The sequence below is a fragment of the Sorghum bicolor genome, chromosome 4 (assembly GCF_000003195.3).
Source record: "Sorghum bicolor cultivar BTx623 chromosome 4, Sorghum_bicolor_NCBIv3, whole genome shotgun sequence".
Lineage (NCBI taxonomy): Eukaryota > Viridiplantae > Streptophyta > Magnoliopsida > Poales > Poaceae > Sorghum > Sorghum bicolor.
Window position 1 is genome coordinate 22887313 of NC_012873.2, and position 23565 is coordinate 22910877.

Sequence of the window (23565 nt, forward strand, 5' to 3'; positions counted from 1 at the left end):
CGTAGTGAGCTCGTCGGCGTCGGAGTTCAGAGGGAAAGGAGATTTTCCACGGCGGCTTGGGGTTTATCCTCGCGACGCCATGCTTGCTGCGGATGAGGACGCCAGGGCGACGCCCAGCAGGCTAGCAGCTGCGTGGCCGGGCGCGTGGCGGCGCTGGACGCAGCTAAACTTGCAAACGGCGCGGCGTCTGGCTTCGGATGAGTATAAGAGAGCTTTTGAAGTGACTGGTTGTGTACATGTGTGTTCATTTTTTTTATTTACTTCATAATTTTTTTAGTGATCCATATGTTAGCTAAAAAATATATGTAAATTACACAAAATAGTATGTATCGTTAGGAATATGTGGTTGATTTTTTTATATATTTTCTCACCATTCATGAGTTATCAAGAAAACATGCAAGTTAGCATCTATCAGCATATAGATGAAAATCATAAGGCAAGGGAAATATAAATAAGAGCCATTTGCAACCTTGCAGTGTCATCTCTAGAATTGTATAAATTTACAATCCATTCACATACATCAAAAAGATATCTGGAAATGGAAAAACGTGACTGGATTCTAATGACACATATAAAACTTTTTTTACTACAATAATAAATTAGATTAGAACAAAGTCTTTGTGAACCTAAATAGACATAGTAAAGAAAATACGAGCTCCAATGTACAGCATGCTCAATTGGTGTAGCTAGTTGAGAATGAAATGGCTTCCTCCTGTCTTGATTGAAGTATAGCAATGGTTAAGTTCTTACTTCCAGTCCTAAACAATACCTGTTTATAAATACCAGAAGAATCAATAAGTCTACCAAATTAATGAAATTGAGGTGTAGTTTAATCTTAAAAAGGGATGATTAGATGCTTGACTACCAAATTTTTTAAGAAGAAAAAAGAAACAGAAAAGGCATGCTGCATATCAAAGGGCATTATTCCTTTTTGAAAAGGCACTACTTCAAGAAAACATGTTTCTTGAAATGTATAATATATGTAATACCCCTCAGCTTATCATCCCCTACAACTTAGAAGTCAGCATAAGTTACTACAGACCAACTTCTAGCTTCTAAATTGCTAATAAAAATAAGAAGTGTTGCTTCCCAAAAGCTAGCTGTTTGCTTGAGTTTTTTGCTTCTGAGGAAAAAGGCGCAGTTAAAAACAAGTTCAATGTGTGTGTGTGTTTAAAAAAAATTGTAAAAGTTGCATCTCAAGACAGCGGCTACGACAGATAAAACCAACAACCACTAGTGAATCCGTAAAATTTTATTATAATAGGATTTCATAAATAGAAACTTGCAAGCCATACCTTGAATAACATATGGCAGTGTAAGCACTGAGCTTGAGCCACATTTCCACCATCATATATTGCCTCAAAATCTTCCCATATCTCAGATATAAGTTTGCGCCTTTTAATCAGATGTGGAGATCCTAGTGGTCAGCATGAAAAATATATTATTAGATAACACTAACTATGACAGATGCAACAGTAATAAAAACACTAATTAGAAGCATAAAAAGCAATACCAAAAGAGTACATCGGCACTTACCATGATCAAGATTGTTTATTTTTTTCTCCAAAGCAGATGTTGGGGGCTGTAGTGGGGAGTTTGCCAATGTCGTAGATGGAGACATCAACCTTGGGGATACCCTTGGGGATGATAGCATCATCCTTATCCCTGTTGATCTTGCTGGAATGAGTGGCGACATTGGCCCTGCTGGTGACTTCAACTGTTTTGTTGGTTGTTCTTTTTGCTGTTTCATTCCGGATTCCTTCCGCTTAGCTGATGATGAGGAAACTTTCTGCATCACATGGAAACAAATTGTAAACTGTAGAACACAAATAGCTATTACAGTAAGAACGCAAATAACTATTACAGAGTACAAGTGGTAGCACTATTATTTCAACTAACAGTAAAATAAATGGAGACCCAAACAAGATAACTACAGCATATAGATGGCATGAGCTAGTGTTCTAATTGCAGTACGACATCCACAAGAAAAACTTCATATCAGAACTCACCTTTCTTCTCAATAAAGTGGTGGTGGTAGTGGCACCAGGTGTTGATTCCATTGCATCAGCACTAGGCTTGCCGGCTCGTGATGAACTGGGAACACTAGAAGCAGAGTGTTCCGGATGTAGGCGAGATACAACCACAGCGTATTGGCCTACAAGAAGAGACGCTCATTAGTATTTTGCAAGAAGAGAAAGCTCACTGGTAAACTGAAACCTCATTTTGAATACAGTGCGTAATGAAACCTCTTGCATTGCATTGCGCTACACAAGTAAACTAATTCCGTGATTAGCGGCTGTCAGCCTAAATCAACTACCACTACGTGTCAGAGATTACTACTAAGTGTAGTAGCTCAGTCACTGAGTCACAGGCTCACAACACAGCCTTGTCTTTTTGCTGTGTGGTAGAGTGTGTACTGGAGCATTGTTTGCATTGTCCTGCAATGCTGTTGTTAGTACCGTCATTTGAGATAGCATGGAGCAAACAGCAAAGCCAACCACTCTATACGAAAGCCATCATGTTGCTACTGTACTGCACTAGTAAAAGCCAAGGCACTAGTAAACAGCAAGGAAATCCAATGCACTAGAGGCAGAGAAAATCATCATTCTTGCACAAAGACAACGGATGGCATTTCATTTCAGAAGATGAAATTAAACTGAAACAGCAGCAAGAACAGCTAGTCCAATCTGCTACTAGTCGAGCGCGCTGGGGCCGGAGCAGTTGCTGAGCATGGGGTTCCAAACCCACTGCATGAGGAACCTCCACCCACCGATGCCATTAACGTTATACACAGCACCTGAGCACGCATCCGTGAGGAGCTGCCTGGTATATGCGGCACCGGCGCCGGTACCATAGATCCCCTCGCAGATGCGGAATCAAGCAGATGGCGAACGCGGTGAATCGGCACAAGCAGGTGTGGAATCCCAATCCCATCGAAGCCTTTTATTACTTTGTTCCTCCCCTTTTGCAGTTCGCAAAGATTTCTCCACAGGCATACCTGGGTGCTCATCGTCGGCAAGGAGCCCAATGGCGCTGGGGTGTCGGGCACTCCCGGCAGGGGGAGATGGCTGCAGTACCGAAGTCGCCCGTGGCAATGGCCGCAACAGGGGATGAGCCGCCCATGGAGGTTGCGCCGGCGACGGCCGAGTCGCCTGTGGCGTCGGCAGCGGCGCGGTTGGACGCATCGCAGCGGGTTGAGCGGCGCCGCCGGGCTTCGTGTGTCCGCTCCCTATACCCGCTTCGGATAGGTGGGCTGCTATACGGGTTGATGTGTGCTTGCGGCACGGTCTGGCCCAGCGGGCTGACGGCGTGGCCCGCGCCGTTTGCAATTGTAGACGCAGCAGCTCTGCCCCGGCGGCAGTGCATCCCTCCTGCTCGAGTACTGTAGCGAGCCATATCAAAACATTTTCTTGTTTTGCAAAATTCACCCAAACATTGAACTGAAGTCCAAAATCTGTTAAAATGATAGTTGTGCAACATTTTACAAGCTACAAAACATATTTTGGTGTCCAAAGCTGATTCCAAGTGGAAAAAGATGAATTTGACAAAACAGTTTAAATTTCAAATCCCAAATTGGGGAAATTCCAATTTTTGAATTGGGACAGATCAGAATTTCCAAAATTACTTTTGATTTTCCATAACAACATGGAAAATTCCCAACATGAAAGTTGTTCAACGTTTTGAGCTTTACAACTTTCATGTTGTCCACTTTTCAAGATTCCAAACAGATTTTGAATTGGGGATTCAAATTGGAAAGGGGGACATTTTCTGGAAATTTGTATTTTCAAAAATTACTTTCAATTTTGTATTGAAACATCAAAAACTCAAAACACCAAAGTTGTACATCTTGACAAGATCTACAACTTTGCTTTTGAACTCAACCTCAAATTTTGCTTAGTTTTTAAATTGCACCAAAGGGGGCAAATCCAGGGTTTTAAAATGAGGGTTTTTCCCCTATTTTCTCGGAAACCTTCCACCCTAGGAATTTCACAGCCACCCTAGCTTCAATACACCTTGCAAACACACTTTACTTACTTAAGCACAAGCAATCAAAATAAACTTGTTTTAAGTTGATGCATAATAATGTGCTTAACAAATATGCGATGCAATGCTCATGATGACATGATCCAGTTTTAGTAACCGTAACATCGGCGATGTTACAGCTAGCGGCCACCATGCTGCTCCGAGAACCCTTGTAGGGAACACCTTCTGACAAGGTTTCTACTGGCCAACTACCGTAGCTGATGCCATGGAGCTCGTGGGTCATGCCACGGGTGCCAGTTCTATGCCAAGCAAACCCATCTCCCTGCTCATGCTCTCCAGATGATCCCCATCACGTGGCCATTCGCGGTGTGGGGTCTCGACCTCGTGGGTCCCCTAAAGAAAGCTGCAGGAGGATACACCCATTTGCTAGTGGCCATCGACAAATTCTCCAAATGGATCGAGGCTCGAACCATCATGAACATCCGCTCCGAGCAAGCCGTCCTTTTCTTCACCGAGATCATCCACCGGTTTGGGATACCCAACGTCATCATCACCGACAACGGCACCCAGTTCACCAGTAAAAAGTTCTTGGACTTCTGTGACCGGCATCACATCTACGTGAACTGGTCTGTAGTAGCTCACCCTCGAACTAATGGCTAGGTCGAGCGTGCCAACGGCATGATTTTGCAGGGGCTCAAACCAAGAATCTACAACCGGTTGAAGAAATTCGTCAAGAAATGGGTCGAAGAGCTCACTTCGATCCTATGGAGCTTAAGAACGACGCCTAGTAGGGCCATGAAATACACCCCGTTCTTCATGGTCTACGGCTCTGAGGTCGTGCTTCCAACAGACCTTGAGTATGGGTCACCTCGACTCGAGGCCTACAATGAGCAGACAAATAAGGAGACCCGAGAGAACGCGGTCAACCAACTCGAGGAAGCTCGAGACATGGCCCTTCTCAACTCCGCAAGATACCAGGAGAAGCTTCGACGCTATCACGACAAGCACGTGCGCCAAAGAGATCTGAACGTGGGTGACCTCATCCTACGTCGACGACAAAGCAACCAAGGATGCCACAAGCTGACTCCACCCTGGGAAGGCCCATGCGTGGTGGCCGAGGTCCTGAAGCCAGGGACGTACAAGCTCGCGGATGAAAAAGGGGCGGTCTTCACCAACGCATGGAACATTGAACAACTACGTCGCTTCTACCCCTAGAGCTTCAAAGTTTTATGTTCTCATGTACATTCTGTACCAAGATCTTATGAATGAATGTATGAATAAACGAGATTTTTTCTCCAAGTAGTTTACATTATCACCAGTCAAGTCTCGATGTTAGAAGGGAGTCCCAACTATGACCCGTCATAGTCGATACTCCCTCGGGGGCTAGCAGGGGGGACCCCCCCCAAGTTCCTAAAAACCGATTGACTTTTCTTTTCTAAGTCCTAGAACAAAATTTTGCAAGATCAAGTAGCAAAGGCACCTCGAGCCCCTTAAGGACCGAGAAACGTCGAGCCTGAGAACCCCTACGCCCTCGGGCTATGGCGTCTCTACTCGCTTCCTCACCCTTAAGGTAATCGAAGACGCCTTAACGAAAGATCGAATAGGAATACAAAACTAGGCAGAAAAGAAAACAAAGGAATTTCGAGCATAAAAATAAGTAAGTATTCACAAATCTTAAAAATCATTCAAGTCACAACATTTACTTAATACAAGTACTTTACAACGGGTTCGAGTACCCAGAGTAGGCTCACAGGCCTTCGTGCACGTCTCCACCCTCACCACCATCATTCGCACCTGAACTAGTCTCGGGAGGAAGTACCTCCGGCTCGAACAGCTTCGCCAGCCTTTCCCCAGGGACCTCCGCATCGTCGATCAAAGCGTGGAGCCTCTCCTCGTTCTCGGCGTCGGTCTTAGAAATGTCGGTGACGAAGCCGTGGGACACCACCTCCATATCAAAGTAGAAGCCCGAGTAGACAACCGCCATCGCTCACTTCACCCCAGTATGAAGGGCGTCCCGCACTCGATCCCTCAGCGCGGCGCCTAGGTAGCATAGCTGGTCGACTAGCGCGTCGCCTCGAGCCGCCTCCCTCGACTCGTCCACAGGCTCGAGCTCCCAGGAGGCCGAAAGATCGCTTATCGCAGTCCTCAGTCGACCGTTCAAAGCGTCGCCTGAGCAGCCAGGAGATCATCCTTAAGCCCTACCAAGACCGACACGGGGAAATTAGGCAACACAAAAAATACCTTGAAAAAAGAAACACGAAAGTGTAAAGAAGCTTACCGCGAATCCTCTCCTCCAGAGCCGTATTTTCACCAGCCAAATCAATGTTGGCCCTCTCGATCCCCCTGTAAGAGCGGGCTAGGTCAGTGTTGGCAGCCCGCAAGTCCTCGATCATCTTGCCCGCCTACGAGATAGCTCCCTCTTTCTCTAACAGCGCTCTCTTCAGACGATCGACGTTGTCAGAGAGCCCGCGAGAGCGAGCTTGCTCTGCCTCAAGATCCTCGTGGGCCTTCTTCTCAGCCTCCTCTACGGCGCTCCGAGCGATTTCGCTCTTCACGCACTCTTCCTTCACCTCTCGGTAGGCCTCCCGAGCGGAGGCAAGGTCCGCCTTAACAAGTTTTTTCTCTTTGTCAAGCTTGGCGGCCGCATCCTTGTAAAACGCGGCCTCTTCCCGGGCCTTGGACGCGGTCTCCTCAGCCGACGTGGTCCGCTCCCTCAGCTACACGGCCTCTTCTATTGCCTTCTCCGAGGCCTCCCGGGCTTTGGCCAGGGCAACCTCCCTCTCCTTTTTCTCCTCGTCAACCGCCACAAGGTCCTTATAGGCCTAGAGAAGCTTCTCCTGCGACTCCAGGAGTTGGTCCTTGAGAAGAGGGAGCTGTTCCCAACCGCCTCTTGTCGCGTGAATAAAACCCGACTTTAGGCGGGAAGTCTCTTTTAGATCCTGCGAACTAGTAATTGAACAATGAGAATACAAGACCAAATATCCAAATAGCTAAGGTCCAAAAATACTTACGAAATAGGCTTGACCAAGCCCGTTGTTGACAATATCGGACATAAGTCCCACAACGTGCTTCATCCAGAGACGAAGCTCCTATAGATGCTCCCACTTCTCGGCTTCCTTCCGATCATCCATAAAGATGTTGGGCTCTGATGGATCGGTGGAGGCTCGAATACGGATCCGACCGGGGCCCCAATTCTCCATTTCCTCCTCCGTTCGCGCCTTGACACCCCGGATGAGCTCCTAGATAGTCTCTAGCCACCCCCATGTCGCAAGAACATGTCAACAAGGGAGGGGAATCGCCCGTCGTCGTCCACCGTCCTCCAGGCCCCGGTCTCACCGGTATCGCCTCCACTCGACGTCCCAGCTTCATCCTCCCCAACGGTGCTGAGATCCACCCATGGCCGTCGGTCTCAAAGGAACCCGGGAGCGATTCCCTTGATACCATAAATCGTGATCTTGATCTCTGAATCGGGGTCCGCAGGGGTGCGCATGGCACAAGCAAGCGCCACCACACTGTCTTCTCGCCTGGGCTCGGCCGGGATGGAGGCGGGCGCCCTCGGACACAACCACGCGGGGGTTGGAGGACCGTAAACTGGCAACCCCTCTTCCCCAGCCTCGGGCCCTTGCGACGGTGACGGTTCCGACTAGCACGGGCTGTGCGGTGGCCATTCGAACAGCTCTACCAGCTGTCGGCTCCGCTGTTGCTGCTGTCGCTGAAGTTCTTACAGCTCCTGCTGTCGGCACTCCTCCAACTCGTCCTCGAGTGGTTCTTCCCACCGCAGCTGAGGCTGCTCCTCCTGCAGCTGTTGCTGCGGCTCCTGCTCACGCTCTTCTTCTTCCTTCTTCCTCCTCTCCTCGACCTCTTCATCCACGGTACGGGCATCCTTCGAGTGTCGATCGCCGCCAGATCTATCGCTAATGGTGATGGGATCCCCCATGCCCTCGGACTGGGGAGGCTCGGGGGCTCCCTCCTTCTCTTGAAGGCAAGGCGTCTCGACCCGCCTCCGTGACGACGGGGCGGTCTCTCCCAACGACGGGCGAGGCGGGGTATTCTCAACACCCGTCGATGCCTGAAGATCGGAGGAACCTGTGTGTGCTCAAAGACGATACATTAGTCACTAAGAAGCTCGATGCAAGAACCACTCAGCACCAATACCACTGAAAGGAAAAAACCACTCACCCGAGTCTTTGGGAACCGCCCCCACCTTTAGCTTGTTGGCCATCGAGGGTTGGGCCTGTTCCAGCGGCCGCTTTAACCTAAAGAAATGGGAATAACATAAGAAAGGTCGTAACCCGAGAATGCGCAAGACATTAGAGGACAAGAACCGCGACGTGAAACCCTTACCCCACGGGAAGAACGACCCGCCTGCCAGTCCCTCGACCAAGTGGCCTCGAGCCGCCCCGCGTTGAGAACCCAAGCTTCTCCTGAGCACGCACAGGCCTCGGCTCGGCATCTCTCGCCTAGCGAGCACCAGGCTATGGCTCCCAAGGTCTCCCTCCCGCTGACTTGAGGCCGCCACGGCAGCGTGGCCACGGGTCAATGGCCCCATCGCCATAGTCTTAACCCGGTGGCCCGCCCCAGACGCGGGAGGAGGTTGGGGCCGAGAAACGGCCTGACCCTGTGCGGGCACAGGAGCGGTGTCGGCACGGGGACGTCGCGATGAAGACTCCTTCTACTGACCGTCGTGGGAACCACTTGATGTCCTCTTAGGGACCCCCGTCTGAGGGGCAACAACGTCGGCTCGAGATGGGCCCTCGAGAATTCAGTTGAGACGAGCCGCCATCCCCTCGGAATCGTCGCTGCTGTCATCGCCCTTGTCGCCGTCGTCCTCATCGAGAGAGTCCTCCTCGGGCTCCCCCTCTGCCTTGACTTTTCTCGACGTGTCTCCAGTGCTAGTCGCTCGAGATCCTTTTTCTTTTCCTTCTTCTTTTCTAAGTCCTTTGTGGACTTTTGCTTCTCCGTGGACTCACGCCTCCTATCGCGATCGACGTCGTCCTCCTTAACCAGAGGCCTCGAGGACCGAGCGTCAATTGATCCCTGTACGGACAGGAATAAGTCCTAAGGAGGATCGAAAGAAAAACAAGAATTGAAGCGATGGCGATAGGAAGGACTTACCAGGACGATCGATCCCTCATCACATTTCATGGGGAAGCCGTTGACGTGCTCAGGCTGAAAATCGCCAGCGACGGCTGCCCTAACCCTGGCGGCGACCTCGTCGCCCGCGGGGGCCTTGTTGGACATCCGCCATGCCTCGAGGTCATGAGACAAAACGCCGGGACCCATCTCGTCCATCCTCAGCGGTCGAGACATCAACAGGAGTACCCGTCGATGGTGGACAACCGAGAGGACGAGCGCGGCGGTCAGACCTTCCTCGCGCAACTTCTTCAGGGAGTCGAGGATGGGTCGGAGCTGCGACTAAAGGATCTTGACGACGCCATAGTTCCAATGGTCTGCACGCTCCGAGATCAAGCGCCCAGTGTAGTCGGGGAAGAGGTCATCGTCGTTTCACAGATAGAACCACTGGGAGTACCACCCGGCGTGGTTCGAGTCAGCCCCACCGGAATGTACTCTCGAGGCTCCTCCGCCTTGCCGGTCTTTTGCACCAAGTTGAGGCAACCGGCCCGCACCGGCTTCCTCACCCCTATAGCCCCACCGGGGGCGTGGAAGAGCTCGCCCCGGTACAGACAGAGCCACAGATCCCAGTGCGGAATAATCCCCAGATAGCCTTCACACATCGCGACAAAAATCGCCGCGGCGGTGACGGCGTTCGGCGAGAAGTGCTGGATCTCCAGACCGTAATGGTGGCAGAGCGCCCGCATGAAGCGGCTCGGAGGGGAATCGAGGCCATGGCGGTGAAACTTGGCGAAGGAGACCACATACCCCTTAGGCGGTCTCGGCTCCCGGTGGTCCGCCGCCGGCGCGATCCACTCCGGCCGCGGCGAGGAACACGAGGGCGCAGGAGCCCCTCCTTCTCGAGCTCCAGCAGCCGGCGCTCCATCATCAACGACGGGTGCCAGTCATCGACGGCCATATGTCTCACCGGCATTTTGAGTGATGGAGGAAAGTGGTTCCGCTGCTATGTGCTAGAGGGTGCGCGCGCTTGGAGATGACAAAGGAAGCAAGGGCGAGAACGATGGCGGAAGGCGGAAGGAGTGAGGGCCAGGAGATCCAACAATATTTATAGACGGCCAACCTCCAACGGGCAGATCCAGCAAATGCGGTAACTCCCCTAGTAAATGCGCCGCCTAATAGTCCTGATTGTTTTCACTGACAGGGCGCCACGAATTCCACGATGGCACAGTGCTGCAATGGCTCCCGCCTAAAAAGGCATGCCCAACGGGCGAAAAGGCGAACCGCCGCGACCCTTCCTTCCCCTGTAAGATAAGTTACATACCTGTCACGATGAAAATCTCGAGAGATCGTAGACTGGCTGTTGGCGGTTCTTAATGACATATTTACCGCGCCAACATAGTCCATGCAAAGGAACAAAAGTATGTATTTTACTCACATATACTTATTAAATGCTTACCAAGTTCCACATGTAGTGCAAGTTGTGTTTTGCAGATCATATACAGGCATACAGGTGGAAAGCAAATAAAAAGGTGCAATCCGACACGTCAAAAAAATGCGCAAATAAACAAGTACCCAAAAGCCTAATAGAGAAGTGCATCAATTTGCAGGTGGATCTGGACTCAGGGGCCCGAGAGGAAGGCAATGGGCTTCAGGCCGGGGCTAGTGGGGCCCACCAGGGGCGGCCGCCCCCTAGAGTCGGCTGACCCTAGCCCAGCCCATCTCGGCACCGCCTTTCGCAGAGTTGGTGCTGAGCCTATCCTCCCGCAGTTCCCGCATGCAAATTGCAGTTTACACCCTGGGGAACCGACCTTCCCCACCTATTTAAGGAGGGGGAGAGGGAGGCTCCAATCATCTCATCACATTCACAATCAACACTCCACCTTCAAGGCACTTGGGCACTACCTCTTCTTAGTTTTTCCTTTTACTTTTTGGAGAGAGAGTTGGGTCAGCTATCAAGGAGGGCTTGGCTCCTTGGAGAGAAACTTGGGTATGAATAAAGAATATCTTTACTCCAAGTCCATGCCTTATCATGTCCGATATAGTTCTTCATATGAACTAGAGTATAGTTCTTATGCTATGGTTTATGACATAGATCATAGGCCCTGTTTTATGATGCTAGCATATGAACTAGAATATAGTTCTAGTGAAAATGATATGACATACATTTTAGTATATAGTACTTATAGTATAATGCTACCCTAGGGCTAGTAGCGTATTATATGAACTAGTGCTAAGTGTATGTTGTATTATTCTCACTTAGGACTTTAGTCTAATTGCTTCATGTTAATTAATTGCCTAGAAATAGCTTTGTGTGAAGATGGGGGTTTATCATGCTCTTTTGAGTAGGCTCGGGCTTCTTACCTGTCGATCCGTAGGGTCGGGGACCCGGGGGAGTCCGATTAGGTTCTTTGCATGTAAGCATGGTGCTTGGGTGTAAAGGCCGGGTAAATGCATTGTCCTAGTCCACGGTTGAGGGGATGGCGGCAGGTGGTGACAGCCCTGTCCGTCCTTGCCATTCCCCCACGTTCGGCTAGGGTGTAGGAGTCTAAATAGTTGCGGAGGTTGCTGGCAGACCAGTACTCGCGTAACCTCCCAAACCATCTAAACACAGGACTAGATCTAAGTAGTATAATTACATGATTATCTTGTTCTATGACATGATCTGTATCTAGGACCACACCTTCTCCAATAGGTTGTTTGTTTATTCTTTGATTCAACTCATTCTTTTAGTCTCTTTTTATTCCTTAGCCCATATTCCATGCCTAGATTGTGATGGATCACTATTCTACATATAAATGTTTATCACCTGCTATGACCCTTGATTCCATTATTGCTATCATAATTACTTTGATCTATGCTTATCTTAGAATCCCTAACATATTAAGCCTTCCTTAGAGCGAACCTATAAATACGACACTCGGTAAATCCCCAGGTTGAAATGCTACACGATAATTCCCGTCCGCTTGCGGTACTTAAACTCCAAACCTAAGACACTATCACCCCGGTATATACTTAACACTGTTGCTAGACATGCGCCGAGCTAGTGACTTGTTAAGGAATACCAACATGGCAATCCTAGTGCCACTACCATGATTAAGAACTGGAACCCTACCCTAACGGTAATAAGGTGCCGTTATCGGGAAGGTAGATCTAGCTTCTTATTCAAGGTGGTGATGCTACGGATCTGCCAATATAACACTGCCAATGTCATTATCATGAGTAGAGCAGAACCCTATTCTAGGTAGCGACGCTAAGAAACACTAACAAGCATTTCTGGCACCGTTGCTTAGGATAGATTTATACTCTAATCTTGGTGATTGCATTAGTAAGTGTTATCACGACATTTCTGACATCGTTGCTGAGGACGGATTAAACCCTGTTCTTAGTGATGACGTTAAGAAATGCCAACAAGCATTTCTGGCACTGTTACCAGGGACGGCTAATATGAAAATGATTCTAGACAAATATAATCAAGTAATCTGATGTGCGTAATGAGTCAATTGTTATGCAGGCTAACTCTGCCTGTTTTCTCCCTGTTGTGGATGAAACAGGAGGAATAGTGTATGCCTGGTTTCTCTTTGCCGGAAAACTACATCTCCGATCCCGAGGCACTCCTAAGGACTAGACGGTCTCGAACCGTTTCGTCTTCTGCTACTCCACCGACAGGTGAACCAGCCGGTACCGCACCAACCCCGAACGAACTCATGGCCGCCGAGAAGACACTCCGCGAGTTCTCCGTGCCCGCTGTCACCAACGTGGCCACTGGCCCCGCTGTTGACACAGCCGGCAAGAACTTCGAGCTACGCACCGGCCTGATCACCATGGTGCAGGCGAGCCCATTATGTGGCTTGCCAAGCGAGCATGCGAATGCACACCTTCAACACTTCCTGGAGCTATGTGACACGATTGTCATCAAGGACATCACTCCTGATGTCATTTAGCTCCGCCTCTTTCCTTTCTCCCTCGTGGGGAAGGCAAAGAGGTGGTTCTATCAAGATAAGGAAGCTGTCACCACGTGGGCAAAATGCTCCGCAGCATTCCTCGCCAAGTTCTTCCCCATAAGCAAAACCAATGCTTTGAGGGGAAGAATTGCCGGTTTTCAACAAAATGCCAGTGAAACGATCCCTGAAGCATGGGAGCGGCTACAAGAGTACATCCTAAGCTGCCCCCATCACGGCATGGAGAACTGGATGGTGCTCCAGAACTTCTACAATGGGCTCACGCCCATGTCAAAGGGACACCTAGACGCCGCCACTGGAGGCGCGTTCCTATCACTTACCACCGCCGGGGCCAAGGACCTGATCGAGAAGATGGTAGAACACCAGAGCTGGGGAGAGGATAGAACTCAACCACCAGCTGCCAAAACACAAATAGGCATGCATACCGTGAAGGAGACGGATATGCTTGCCGCAAAAATAGATTTATTGATGAAGCAACTCACCAAGAGGAACAAAAAGAACCCCTCGAACTTGGTGAAGGCCATAGACTCGCACATGACGTGTGAGGTCTGTGGAGAAGTTGGCCATTCGGGGAATGATTGCCCCGAAACCCGTGAAGACGCTACCTACATCAACAATGGGTTCCGCCAACAAGGAGGCGCCAACCAATGTAATGGTTGGAATAATCAGTCACGCTCTTCATTCCAAGGTAATTCGAGTTTTAATTCGAATCAACCTTCATTAAAAGATCTAGTTCTTGGACAAGCTAAAATAAATGAAAACTTTACTAAAAAGATGCTGTCCAACGACAAAATTTTAGAAAACGTAAATACGAAATTAGAAAACTTGACTTCTTCTGTTCATAATCAACTGAGCTTTAATAAGATGCTTGAAACACAAATAGCTTAGATAGTTGCTGCCCTTCCTACTGAATATAAAAATAAATTCTGAAAATGTAAATGCGGTGACCACGAGGGGTGGTAAGACCACTCGTGATACACCGAACCCTAACACTGATGCAGGGAAGGACAAAGAGCAACGGGAGATAACAAAGAAAACCCAAAAAGATGTCAGACCAGAAGAAGAGGAAATGGCACCAAAAGACCCATTGGGGTACACGGACACCACGTACCTGCCATTTCCCACAAGAAATAGAAAACAAGCTGTGGATGAACAATTCACTCGCTTTGTTGAGATGATCGAGAAGATACATGTAAGTGTTCCTTTGATGGACGTTCTACATGTACCTTCTTATGCCAAGTACATCAAGGATATCATCAACAACAAGCGCCCACTGCCATCCACTGAAACAATTAAGCTGACGGAAGAGTGTAGCGCTGCTATACTCAACCGTCTCCCGGAGAAGAGGAAGGACCCGGGGTGCCCTACAATCACATGCTCAATCGGAACTCAGTGTTTTGATCATGCGCTATGTGATTTAGGTGCAAGCGTAAGTGTGATGCCTAAAGTTGTCTTTGACCAGCTCAACTTCACTCAACTCAAGCCAACCACGATGACTCTCCAACTGGCCGACTCATCTGTCAGGCATCCAACGGGAATAGCCGAAGATGTACTAGTACAAATCAGAGGACTGTTTGTTCCCGTGGACTTTGTGGTGCTTGATATGGAGTTAACCAAGGAATCACCATTGATCCTTGGGAGACCCTTCTTGAGCACCGCAGGAGCACAGATTGATGTGAAGGAAGGAAAGATCAGTTTACACATCAATGGGAAGGAGGAGAAGTTTGAGTTCAAACCAAGGCATCAAGAGCAATGCTCAATGATCCGGGTTAGATATGGACCAAATAAACAGATAAAAGAGGTGCAGATACAACCTGAAATTATTTATAGCATCTCTAAATCAGTAAAAAGACCTACACAAAAGCCGGAGCAAAAGAAAAAGGCAGCTCCCAAAAAGAAACATGAGGAGCAAAATAAAGCTTGTAAGCAAAACAAGGCTCCCGAAGAAAAAGATAGTCCCCTTCCACCAAAGAAGGTATGGAAGGAGATCCAAAAGGCCACCACACCACCAAAAACCAATCAGATGAAGTGGAGGCCAAAGAAGGAACAAGCATCTCCGTCCACTTCTCCCGGACAAGGAGATCCATCACCAAGCACGGAAGAAAAAGGTCTTGCTCACTAGACCTAAAAAGGTAAGCCCTAAAAAAAATTGAAAAATATTCAAAAATTCATTTTCAGCTAGGAAATAAAATAAAATAATAGAAAAATATTTTTCTAAAAATTTCGAAAATAAAAATTTTACAAATAAATGTTGGAAATTGCAAAAGTCAATTTTCAGTTGGAAGTGCATCAATATGCCAACGGAAAACTTCAAAAACTAGCCGTTGGAAGATGGAGACAAAAGCTGGGGAGCAGCGGGGCCCACCAGGGGGCCGCCGCCCCTAGGGTCGGCCGACTCCCCCCCCCAACGGCTCTGGCCAACGGCCAGCTGGGGGAGGCTCCTAGCCGATTGCCCTCACCCCGAATCCACCTGCATTTTCAAACTATAAATACCAGGGGTTTGGGTGTGGCCCTCTCCACCCATTCTCACTTCACTTCATCACTTCCATCTTCACTCTCCAAGCAACACTTTCACATCTTTGCTATTTCCAACCAACCACCAGCAGAAAGCTCACAAAAAAATCTCCTATCCAAGCTAGCTATCCACTGGTGCAAGCATTGCACCATGAAAAGGTTCGGCAAAACAGTTTCGGGGGCGTTTAAAAGAGTGACGAGGTCATCCTCGAAGCGCCCCTATCGGAGCACTTCCTCATACTACACCGATCCACGATGGAGTCCTTCCACTGAGGAAGAATCCCCGGAGATCGAGGAGGTAGAGGAAGAGGTTGAGGAAGAAGAAGAGGAACAAGAGGAGGAACAACATGAAGAAGGAGGAGCCCACCAATTCGACTTGGTGGGTGATCGAGAACATCAAGCCTACAACATGCTCAAGGACATGATCATCCTCCATACGCCGGTCTACGACGACTCGCTCCTCTCCGACATCGGTATGGACTCTGAATTCCTCTCCATATGGAAAGCCGCCGGGTGGGACAACATTCACCCCATAACTGAGTATGGATCCTATACCCTTACCATTCAATTCCTATGCACTTTAAGAGAAACATATGAAGGTATTTTTGTTCGTTCATTTGGAAATGAATATGCTATCTTTTGGAAAGACTTAAGCAAATACCTTGGTTTTCATCAAAGATGCTCTCTTGATTTAGTGCATGCCACAAAAGGGTTTAATAAGGATAAGTTTTTGGAAGAAATCACGGGGCAAGTTCACACTGGAAATTACTATCCTAGAAAGGCCCACATCCAACACCCCACTCTAAGGTTTTTACACCTTTGGCTATCCATAACAATGTTTCCTAGCTAGGATACCCGCGTTGTCCGAGTAAATGAAATGAGGTTACTTTACGTGGCTAGAATGAAAATAAAAGTATAATCAAGACAAATTCCACGCACCATGATTAATGAAACCTATCTTATCCAAGGTCACCATTTGAAAAGAGATAATGCGGGCGGTCTTGTGTTTTATTTCCTAGGGTATACAAACGTAATCCTGTTACCTAACCCGGGTCTACGCTTGTATAACTCTGGGAGACTAACCTTTGATCTGCAGACAGCTGAAACTGCGCGAAGGCGTAGTGTTTCTGGCAGGGACATCGGCGGATCCAGCTCCCAGCCACCACCCTCCTATACACAGCCGATCTACCAGTCGGGGTGGGACACACCCATGCCGACACAAGGTGTTGAGGGGTGGGCTGAGGCGGATTCCAGCGCTTGGGAACAACAATCGCGCTGGAGGGCCGAATCACTAGAAGAATATCCTTCGACCTCCATAGTAGGCCGAACCGACTTGGAGTGCCTCCAAGCTCAGCTTGGGGGACTGGTGGTGCGCACGGATGAGATCCAGGATACTCTCCAACAACACATCCAAACCACCGATGCGCACCACCAGCAGGCCGTGGAGTGGCACCAGCAAGGGTTGCTTTGGCAACAGCAACAACAGGCCTGGCACCAACAGCAGCAAGAAGAAATGCAAGCTCGCCCAGATCAGCTGCTGAAACAGTCCCAAGACTTCTGGCGGTACTTGGGGTACAACCCCGATCAGTAGGCCAGAAGCTAGCTTGGGGGAGGACCCCCAATCCCGAGGTTATCTACATTGCATATTTATTTTCATGCATCCTTAATTTTAAATTACCATGTTTACTTTATGAAATTTCCATTAGTTAAATTCATGTTTTAATTATTGCATATAAAAAAAATGAAAAATGCTAAAAAGACAAAAATATAATTCCACTCTTATATGTGATGTAAGATATATGCTTCTTCCTTGTTGAAATGATGAATAGTTGCTCTATCGTAATTTCTTTCCAGTATCTAGTTTCAACCTTGAATTCTCCAAATTAATAAAATGATTAAATGCGTGGGTTGCAAAATGCTCTATCTAAAGTCTAAAGTAATTAATGGATATATTTATGATGATCTGAGCTGCTAGTATCCTGTTCTAAACAATGCTAGAGTTCTGGAGTTTTTACAAAAATAAAATAATCACATTGAGTTAGATTAAGCTTTGTTGACCCTTTGAGAGGTTGTCATACCATTGAAAACAAAAATATTTCATTATGTTATCACCTCAAAAGTTTGTTAGAAGGCATATGGCTATGAAAAAGAAAAAAAAGCATCCGAGGAAATAAAAAGGGACATGTGTCCGAAACCTCAAAAAGAGGAAATAAAAAGGGACATGTGTCCGGAACCTCAAAAAAATAAAAATAAAAAAAATGGGCAAGTACCCAACAGTAGAATTAGCCACATAGCCATGTGTCTCTAATAGGCAAAAAGAGAATGATGGAAAAGAAAAAGTTTTCAAAAATTCAATGGTATGATTAACTTTCTCTTTGGATCCATTGTTTAATTTGACAAATGAATGTGCTAAGTTTTGAAAATCAAAAAAAACTCTGGAAAAAAGGTGAAGTAAAGAACTAGGGATATAGCACTCGATCTGATCAAATCCATCCTGCAAATGCTTAAGGACCCAAGGTATGAGCAATAAACCCCATGACATATCTGTTCAAAATTCAGAGGAGAATTCTTGTTTGAAGGTATGTACTGGATAGAAGTGAAAATATTGTAGCAACTCCTGATCAACAACCAAGATCTTAGCTTCTTGCTCGAGGACGAGCAAGGGGTAAGCTTGGGGGAGTTTGTTGGCGGTTCTTAATGACATATTTACCCCGCCAACATAGTCCATGCAAAGGAAGAAAAGCATGTATTTTACTCACATATACTTATTAAATGCTTACCAAGTTCCACATGTAGTGCAAGTTGTATTTTGCAGATCATATACAGGCATACAGGTGGAAAGCAAATAAAAAGGCGCAATCCGACACGTCAAAAAAATGCGCAAATAAACAAGTACCCAAAAGCCCAATATAGAAGTGCATCAATTTGCAGGTGGATCTGGACTCAGGGGCCTGAGAGGAAGGCAACAGGCTTCGGGCCGGGGCCAGCGGGGCCCACTAGGGGGCGGCCGCCCCCTAGGGTCGGCTGACCCTGGCCCAGCCCATCTCGGCACCGCCTTTCGCAGAGGCGGTGCTGAGCTTATCCACCCGCAGTCCCCGCGTGCAAATTGCAGTTTACACCCTGGGGAACCGACCTTCCCCACCTATTTAAGGAGGGGGAGAGGGAGGCTCCAATCATCTCATCACATTCACAATCAACACTCCACCTTCAAGGCACTTGGGCACTATCTCTTCTTAGTTTTTCCTTTTATTTTTTAGAGAGAGAGTTGGGTGAGCTATCAAGGAGGGCTTGGCTCCTGGGAGAGAAACTTGGGTATGAATAAAGAATGTCTTTACTCCAAGTCCATGCCTTATCATGTCCGATATAGTTCTTCATATGAACTAGAGTATAGTTCTTATGCTATGGTTTATGACATAGATAATAGGCCCTGTTTTATGATGCTAGCATATGAACTAGAATATAGTTCTAGTGAAAATGATATGACATACATTTTAGTACATAGTTCTTATAGTATAATGCTACACTAGGGCTAGTAGCGTATTATATGAACTAGTGCTAAGTGTATGTTGTATTATTTTCACTTAGGACTTTAGTCTAATTGCTTCATGTTAATTAATTGCCTAGAAATAGCTTTGTGTGAAGATGGGGGTTTATCATGCTCTTTTGAGTAGGCTCGGGCTTCTTACCTGTCGATCCGTAGGGTCGGGGACCTGGGGGAGTCCGAGTAGGTTCTTTGCATGTAAGCATGGTGCTTGGGTGTAAAGGCAGGGTAAATGCATTGTCCTAGTCCACGGTTGAGGGGATGGCGGCAGGTGGTGACAGCCCTGTCCGTCCTTGGCATTCCCCCACATTTGGCTAGGGTGTAGGAGTCTAAATAGTTGCGGAGGTTGCTGGCAGACCAGTACTCGCGTAACCTCCCAAACCATCTAAACACAGGACTAGATCTAAGTAGTATAATTACATGATTAACTTGTTCTATGACATGATCTGTATCTAGGACCACACCTTCTCTAATAGGTTGTTTGTTTATTCTTTGATTCAATTCATTCTTTTAGTCTCTTTTTATTCCTTAGCCCATATGCCATGCCTAGATTGTGATGGATCAGTATTCTACATATAAATGTTTATCACCTGCTATGACCCTTGATTCCATTATTGCTATCATAATTACTTTGATCTATGCTTATCTTAGAATCCTTAACATATTAAGCCTTCCTTAGAGCGAACCTATAAATACGACACTCGGTAAATCCCCGGGTTGAAATGCTACACGATAATTCCCGTCCGCTTGCGGTACTTAAACTCCAAACCTAAGGAACTATCACCCCGGTATATACTTAACACTGTTGCTAGACATGCGCCGAGCTAGTGACTTGTTAAGGAATACCAACATGGCAATCCTAGTGCCACTACCATGATTAAGAACTGGAACCCTACCCTAACGGTAATAAGGCGCCGTTATCGGGAAAGTAGTTCTAGCTTCCTATTCAAGGTGATGATGCTACGGATCTGCCAATATAACACTGCCAATGTCATTATCATGAGTAGAGAAGAACCCTATTCTAGGTAGCGATGCTAAGAAACGCTAACAAGCATTTCTGGCACCGTTGCTTAGGATAGATTTATACTCTAATCTTGGTGATTGCATTAGTAAGTGTTATCACGACATTTCTGACATCGTTGCTGAGGACGGATTAAACCCTGCTCTTAGTGATGACGTTAAGAAATGCCAACACTGGCCCGCTGAATGGGTTCGACAGTCGATCTTGAGTACCAGAGTCAGGGATGCCTAGCGTGTGGTCGAGAACGAGGCCTGCCTCGAGAACTCACTGGGGATGTCCAAGGCAAGGGCAAAAGGGTCGAGAGGAATCCCCACGGAGGGAGGCAGCGAGCCGCTGGGCTATATCGAACGAGACCAGTAACCTCGACCGCGTTGACCCCACTTTATGAGAACGCCTCCGGGCTACAGCTAACCCCCTCGAACGGGGCACAGGTTCTCACTTGGATTACCCGATAGGAGCTCAACCTGGGGTAAGTGATGCTCGCTCTACCGGGAGTACGTCATGACCCCGATGTGAAATCAGCCGATCGAACACCAAAGTCCCTCTTCCATGGCGGGTATCTTTCGGAGAAGGGGGAAATCGAGAGCGCTCCCATCAGAAAAGGTAACATAACCCTCGAAGGAGTCAAAGACTCCTCCAAGGGCTCGAGGGCTTCCCCCGTGGGGGTCGCTCGCGTGACCCCATGGAAACTCGACTGACGAGAGAGCCTCTACTCAAGCGCAAGCGCTCGAATACAGACTCATTGGCTACTGTTGAGGGTGTCAATAGGGGGTACTCTAACCGATGCACATAACGAGAGGACCCATATGTAAATCGAGGCCCCTGACTCGATGCCCCCCGATCGCACGCAAAACACGATAACGACCATAGCTTCGAACATGAAGAAAAGGTCGTGCGAATCGACCGAGGCTCGACTGAACAAGCAACCGTCGAATACGGAACTGGCTTGTACGAATCGACAGGCCTCGAGCACAAGGACGCCGTCCACCGCCTGACGTGGAGACGGGAACCAGGGCATTTAATGCGCGTGCCGTGTTCTCACCTAACCCGACAGTCACGGGAAACGTGATAGGGAGCAAGCACCCATCCAATCGCCCCTTTTTGCTGCTTTATCCCTTCAGAAGAGTCAGATTGTGACCGAGCACAGTGAGACAGTCGGGATGTCATGTCACGGCACCCCTCGAGATGGCCAAAGTCAGTGCGCCGACCAGCAGGGCTTACGCGGCATCGGACCCTTGAGCGAACACGTTCCTTCCCGAAAAAGAGTCAGGCGGTGAAAGACAGCACTTCAACCACTCTGACACGACAGCAGCCATGGCGTATAGGCGTGCCCACGGTTAAGCCGATCTAGGACAGCGCGTAGGAGCCGAATTAGGAGGCACCCGTAATCATCACCCAAGTACTGAGTAACAAGACGGCTCAAGGCCACACCGGTACGGAAGCCTCGAGTAGGTCAGCGCACCACGCCCCTATCAACCCCTAATCTATCACCTACGCCGTGTAACCTAGGTCTCTCCTTCGAACTATAAAAGGGGAGGCATAGAAAAGAATGCGTAGAGGAGAGCAACCATACACTACCTCCATCTAGAACTCAGAACCCTCCACAACACCAACTTGCATTCGCCCCTGTACAAGCACTTAGGTGCAAGATAATAGAAACATATCCCCCCAGCTGGACGTAGGGCCTTCTCTTGCCCGAACCAGGATAAATCTTTGTGTCTTTCTTGCATCACCATCTGAGAAAGGGAACATGCACACAAGTTTTACTCGTTGCTGTGACCCCCCTGGTGTAAAACACCGACAATGCACATCCGCCACCCTGTGACGGTGTGTTGCGGAATTAGCTCGTTCTTTTCATTCGTAACAACAGTCATGCCTCCCTTTTTAGGCACAACTTGAACTGGGCTCACCCACTCACTGTGCGGCACAGGATATATAATCCCTGCATGCAGCAACTTTATAACTTCCTTTTTAACTACCTCTCTCATCGCATTGTTAAGTCTACGTTGTGGCTCTCGAGAAGGTGAAACAGAAGGATCTGTCGGAATACGATGGGTACAAATCATAGGACTGATTCCTGTATGATCTTTGAGTGAGTAGCCAAAAACTGAGCGATGTTTCTCAAGAATGGTCATCAATCACAGAGTTTGCTCTTAAGTGAGTTTATCATTAATAATCATAGGAAACTCTGGATTATTGTTCAGGAAAGCATAGGTAAGACCGGGTTGTAAAGTTTTATGATTTATGCGAGGTCTAGGTGTTCCTGCAAGCTCATCGAAGGGTTCAGGTTCAGAAGGATCAGCCTCTTCTTCTGTGAAGAAAGGAGCTTCTTCTTCTAAGTCTGGTTCATTTAAAAGCTCTAGAGATGCAGCCTTTACCTCCTCCATAGGATCGGGCAAAAGATATGGCTCGGTCTTATTATTTAAGGAGTGAGAAATCGTTATTGGAAATTTAAAATCTTTTCCAAAAGAAATGTATAGCTTTCCAGTTTGACTTTCATAAAGGAGTCTTCTAAAAGGTTTTCCTATCAACAAGTTGAAGTCCTATGTATCAAAGATATAAAAGTTCAAATGAACCATGGAGCCTTCTACCATAAAGGGTAGGACATTAATAATTCCAAGACTTGGGACTAATCGTCCCGAAGATTCCTTTATGACCTTTGTTGTGGGGATTAAGACCAGTTTTTTCAAATAATTTAAGTGCAAAAGTTTCAAACATGATATTGATCCCCACAACAGGATTATAGAGAGCATCAAATTGATCAGAATTATAAGCACAACGTATAGTTATAGGAGGTATGTCCAAACGGATCACATTAGAGGAAAGCTCTGACTCCTCCAACCATTCGCTACTCATGACTGCGATAAGCTTTCTCAATTGATGTTCACTTGGCAAGCAAATGCTAAAATGGCCGTTTTGGGGTCTGTCAATAGAATGGTAGTTTGAAATTTTTCCAAAATCGGCAAAAAGTTCAGATTCTATATTGAACATGATATCAGGTGGTGGAATTTCTTCCTTTTGTGGCTCAGAACTTGGGATAGCTAAAGTAGATGGAGAATTTGGCAGAGTGTCTACTTCGGCTTTGTGGGTTTCATCATGAAGGGTATTATCCATCTCAGCTTCTAGGATTCTATCTAGGATCGCTCTAGCGTCATCAGTAGGGATGCAAAAGAAAGAACCTCTAGACATTGTATGTAGCATTTGTTTATGATCTTTCTGAAGACCTCGAAAAAAGTGAAATAAAAGAACAGGGTCTTCAAGATTAAGGTTTGGATCAGATTCTAAAAGGTTAGAAAAATGTTTCTAAGATTTTCCCAAAGTTTCATTATCTTTTTGTTTAAAAGATAGGACTTTGAGTCTAAGGTCGCCGATACGGTCGATGGAATAAAAATCTAGACAAAAGTTGGCTCGTAAGACTCCCCATTCACGTCGTTGTTGACTAACCTTCTGACTATACCATTGTCTAGCTTCTT

The 23565-nt window shown here is 47.4% G+C and overlaps 1 protein-coding gene across 1 annotated transcript; it reads right to left on the reverse strand.

The window, feature by feature from the left end:
- On the reverse strand, positions 447 to 3247 carry LOC110434549 (mucin-7-like). Its single transcript, XM_021458787.1, has 5 exons — positions 2999 to 3247; positions 2010 to 2155; positions 1537 to 1789; positions 1296 to 1417; positions 447 to 769 (listed from the first exon to the last, which is right to left on the reverse strand). Exons 1-5 carry the CDS (start codon positions 3183 to 3185, stop codon positions 674 to 676), a joined length of 804 nt encoding a protein of 267 aa, XP_021314462.1. The 5' UTR covers positions 3186 to 3247; the 3' UTR covers positions 447 to 673.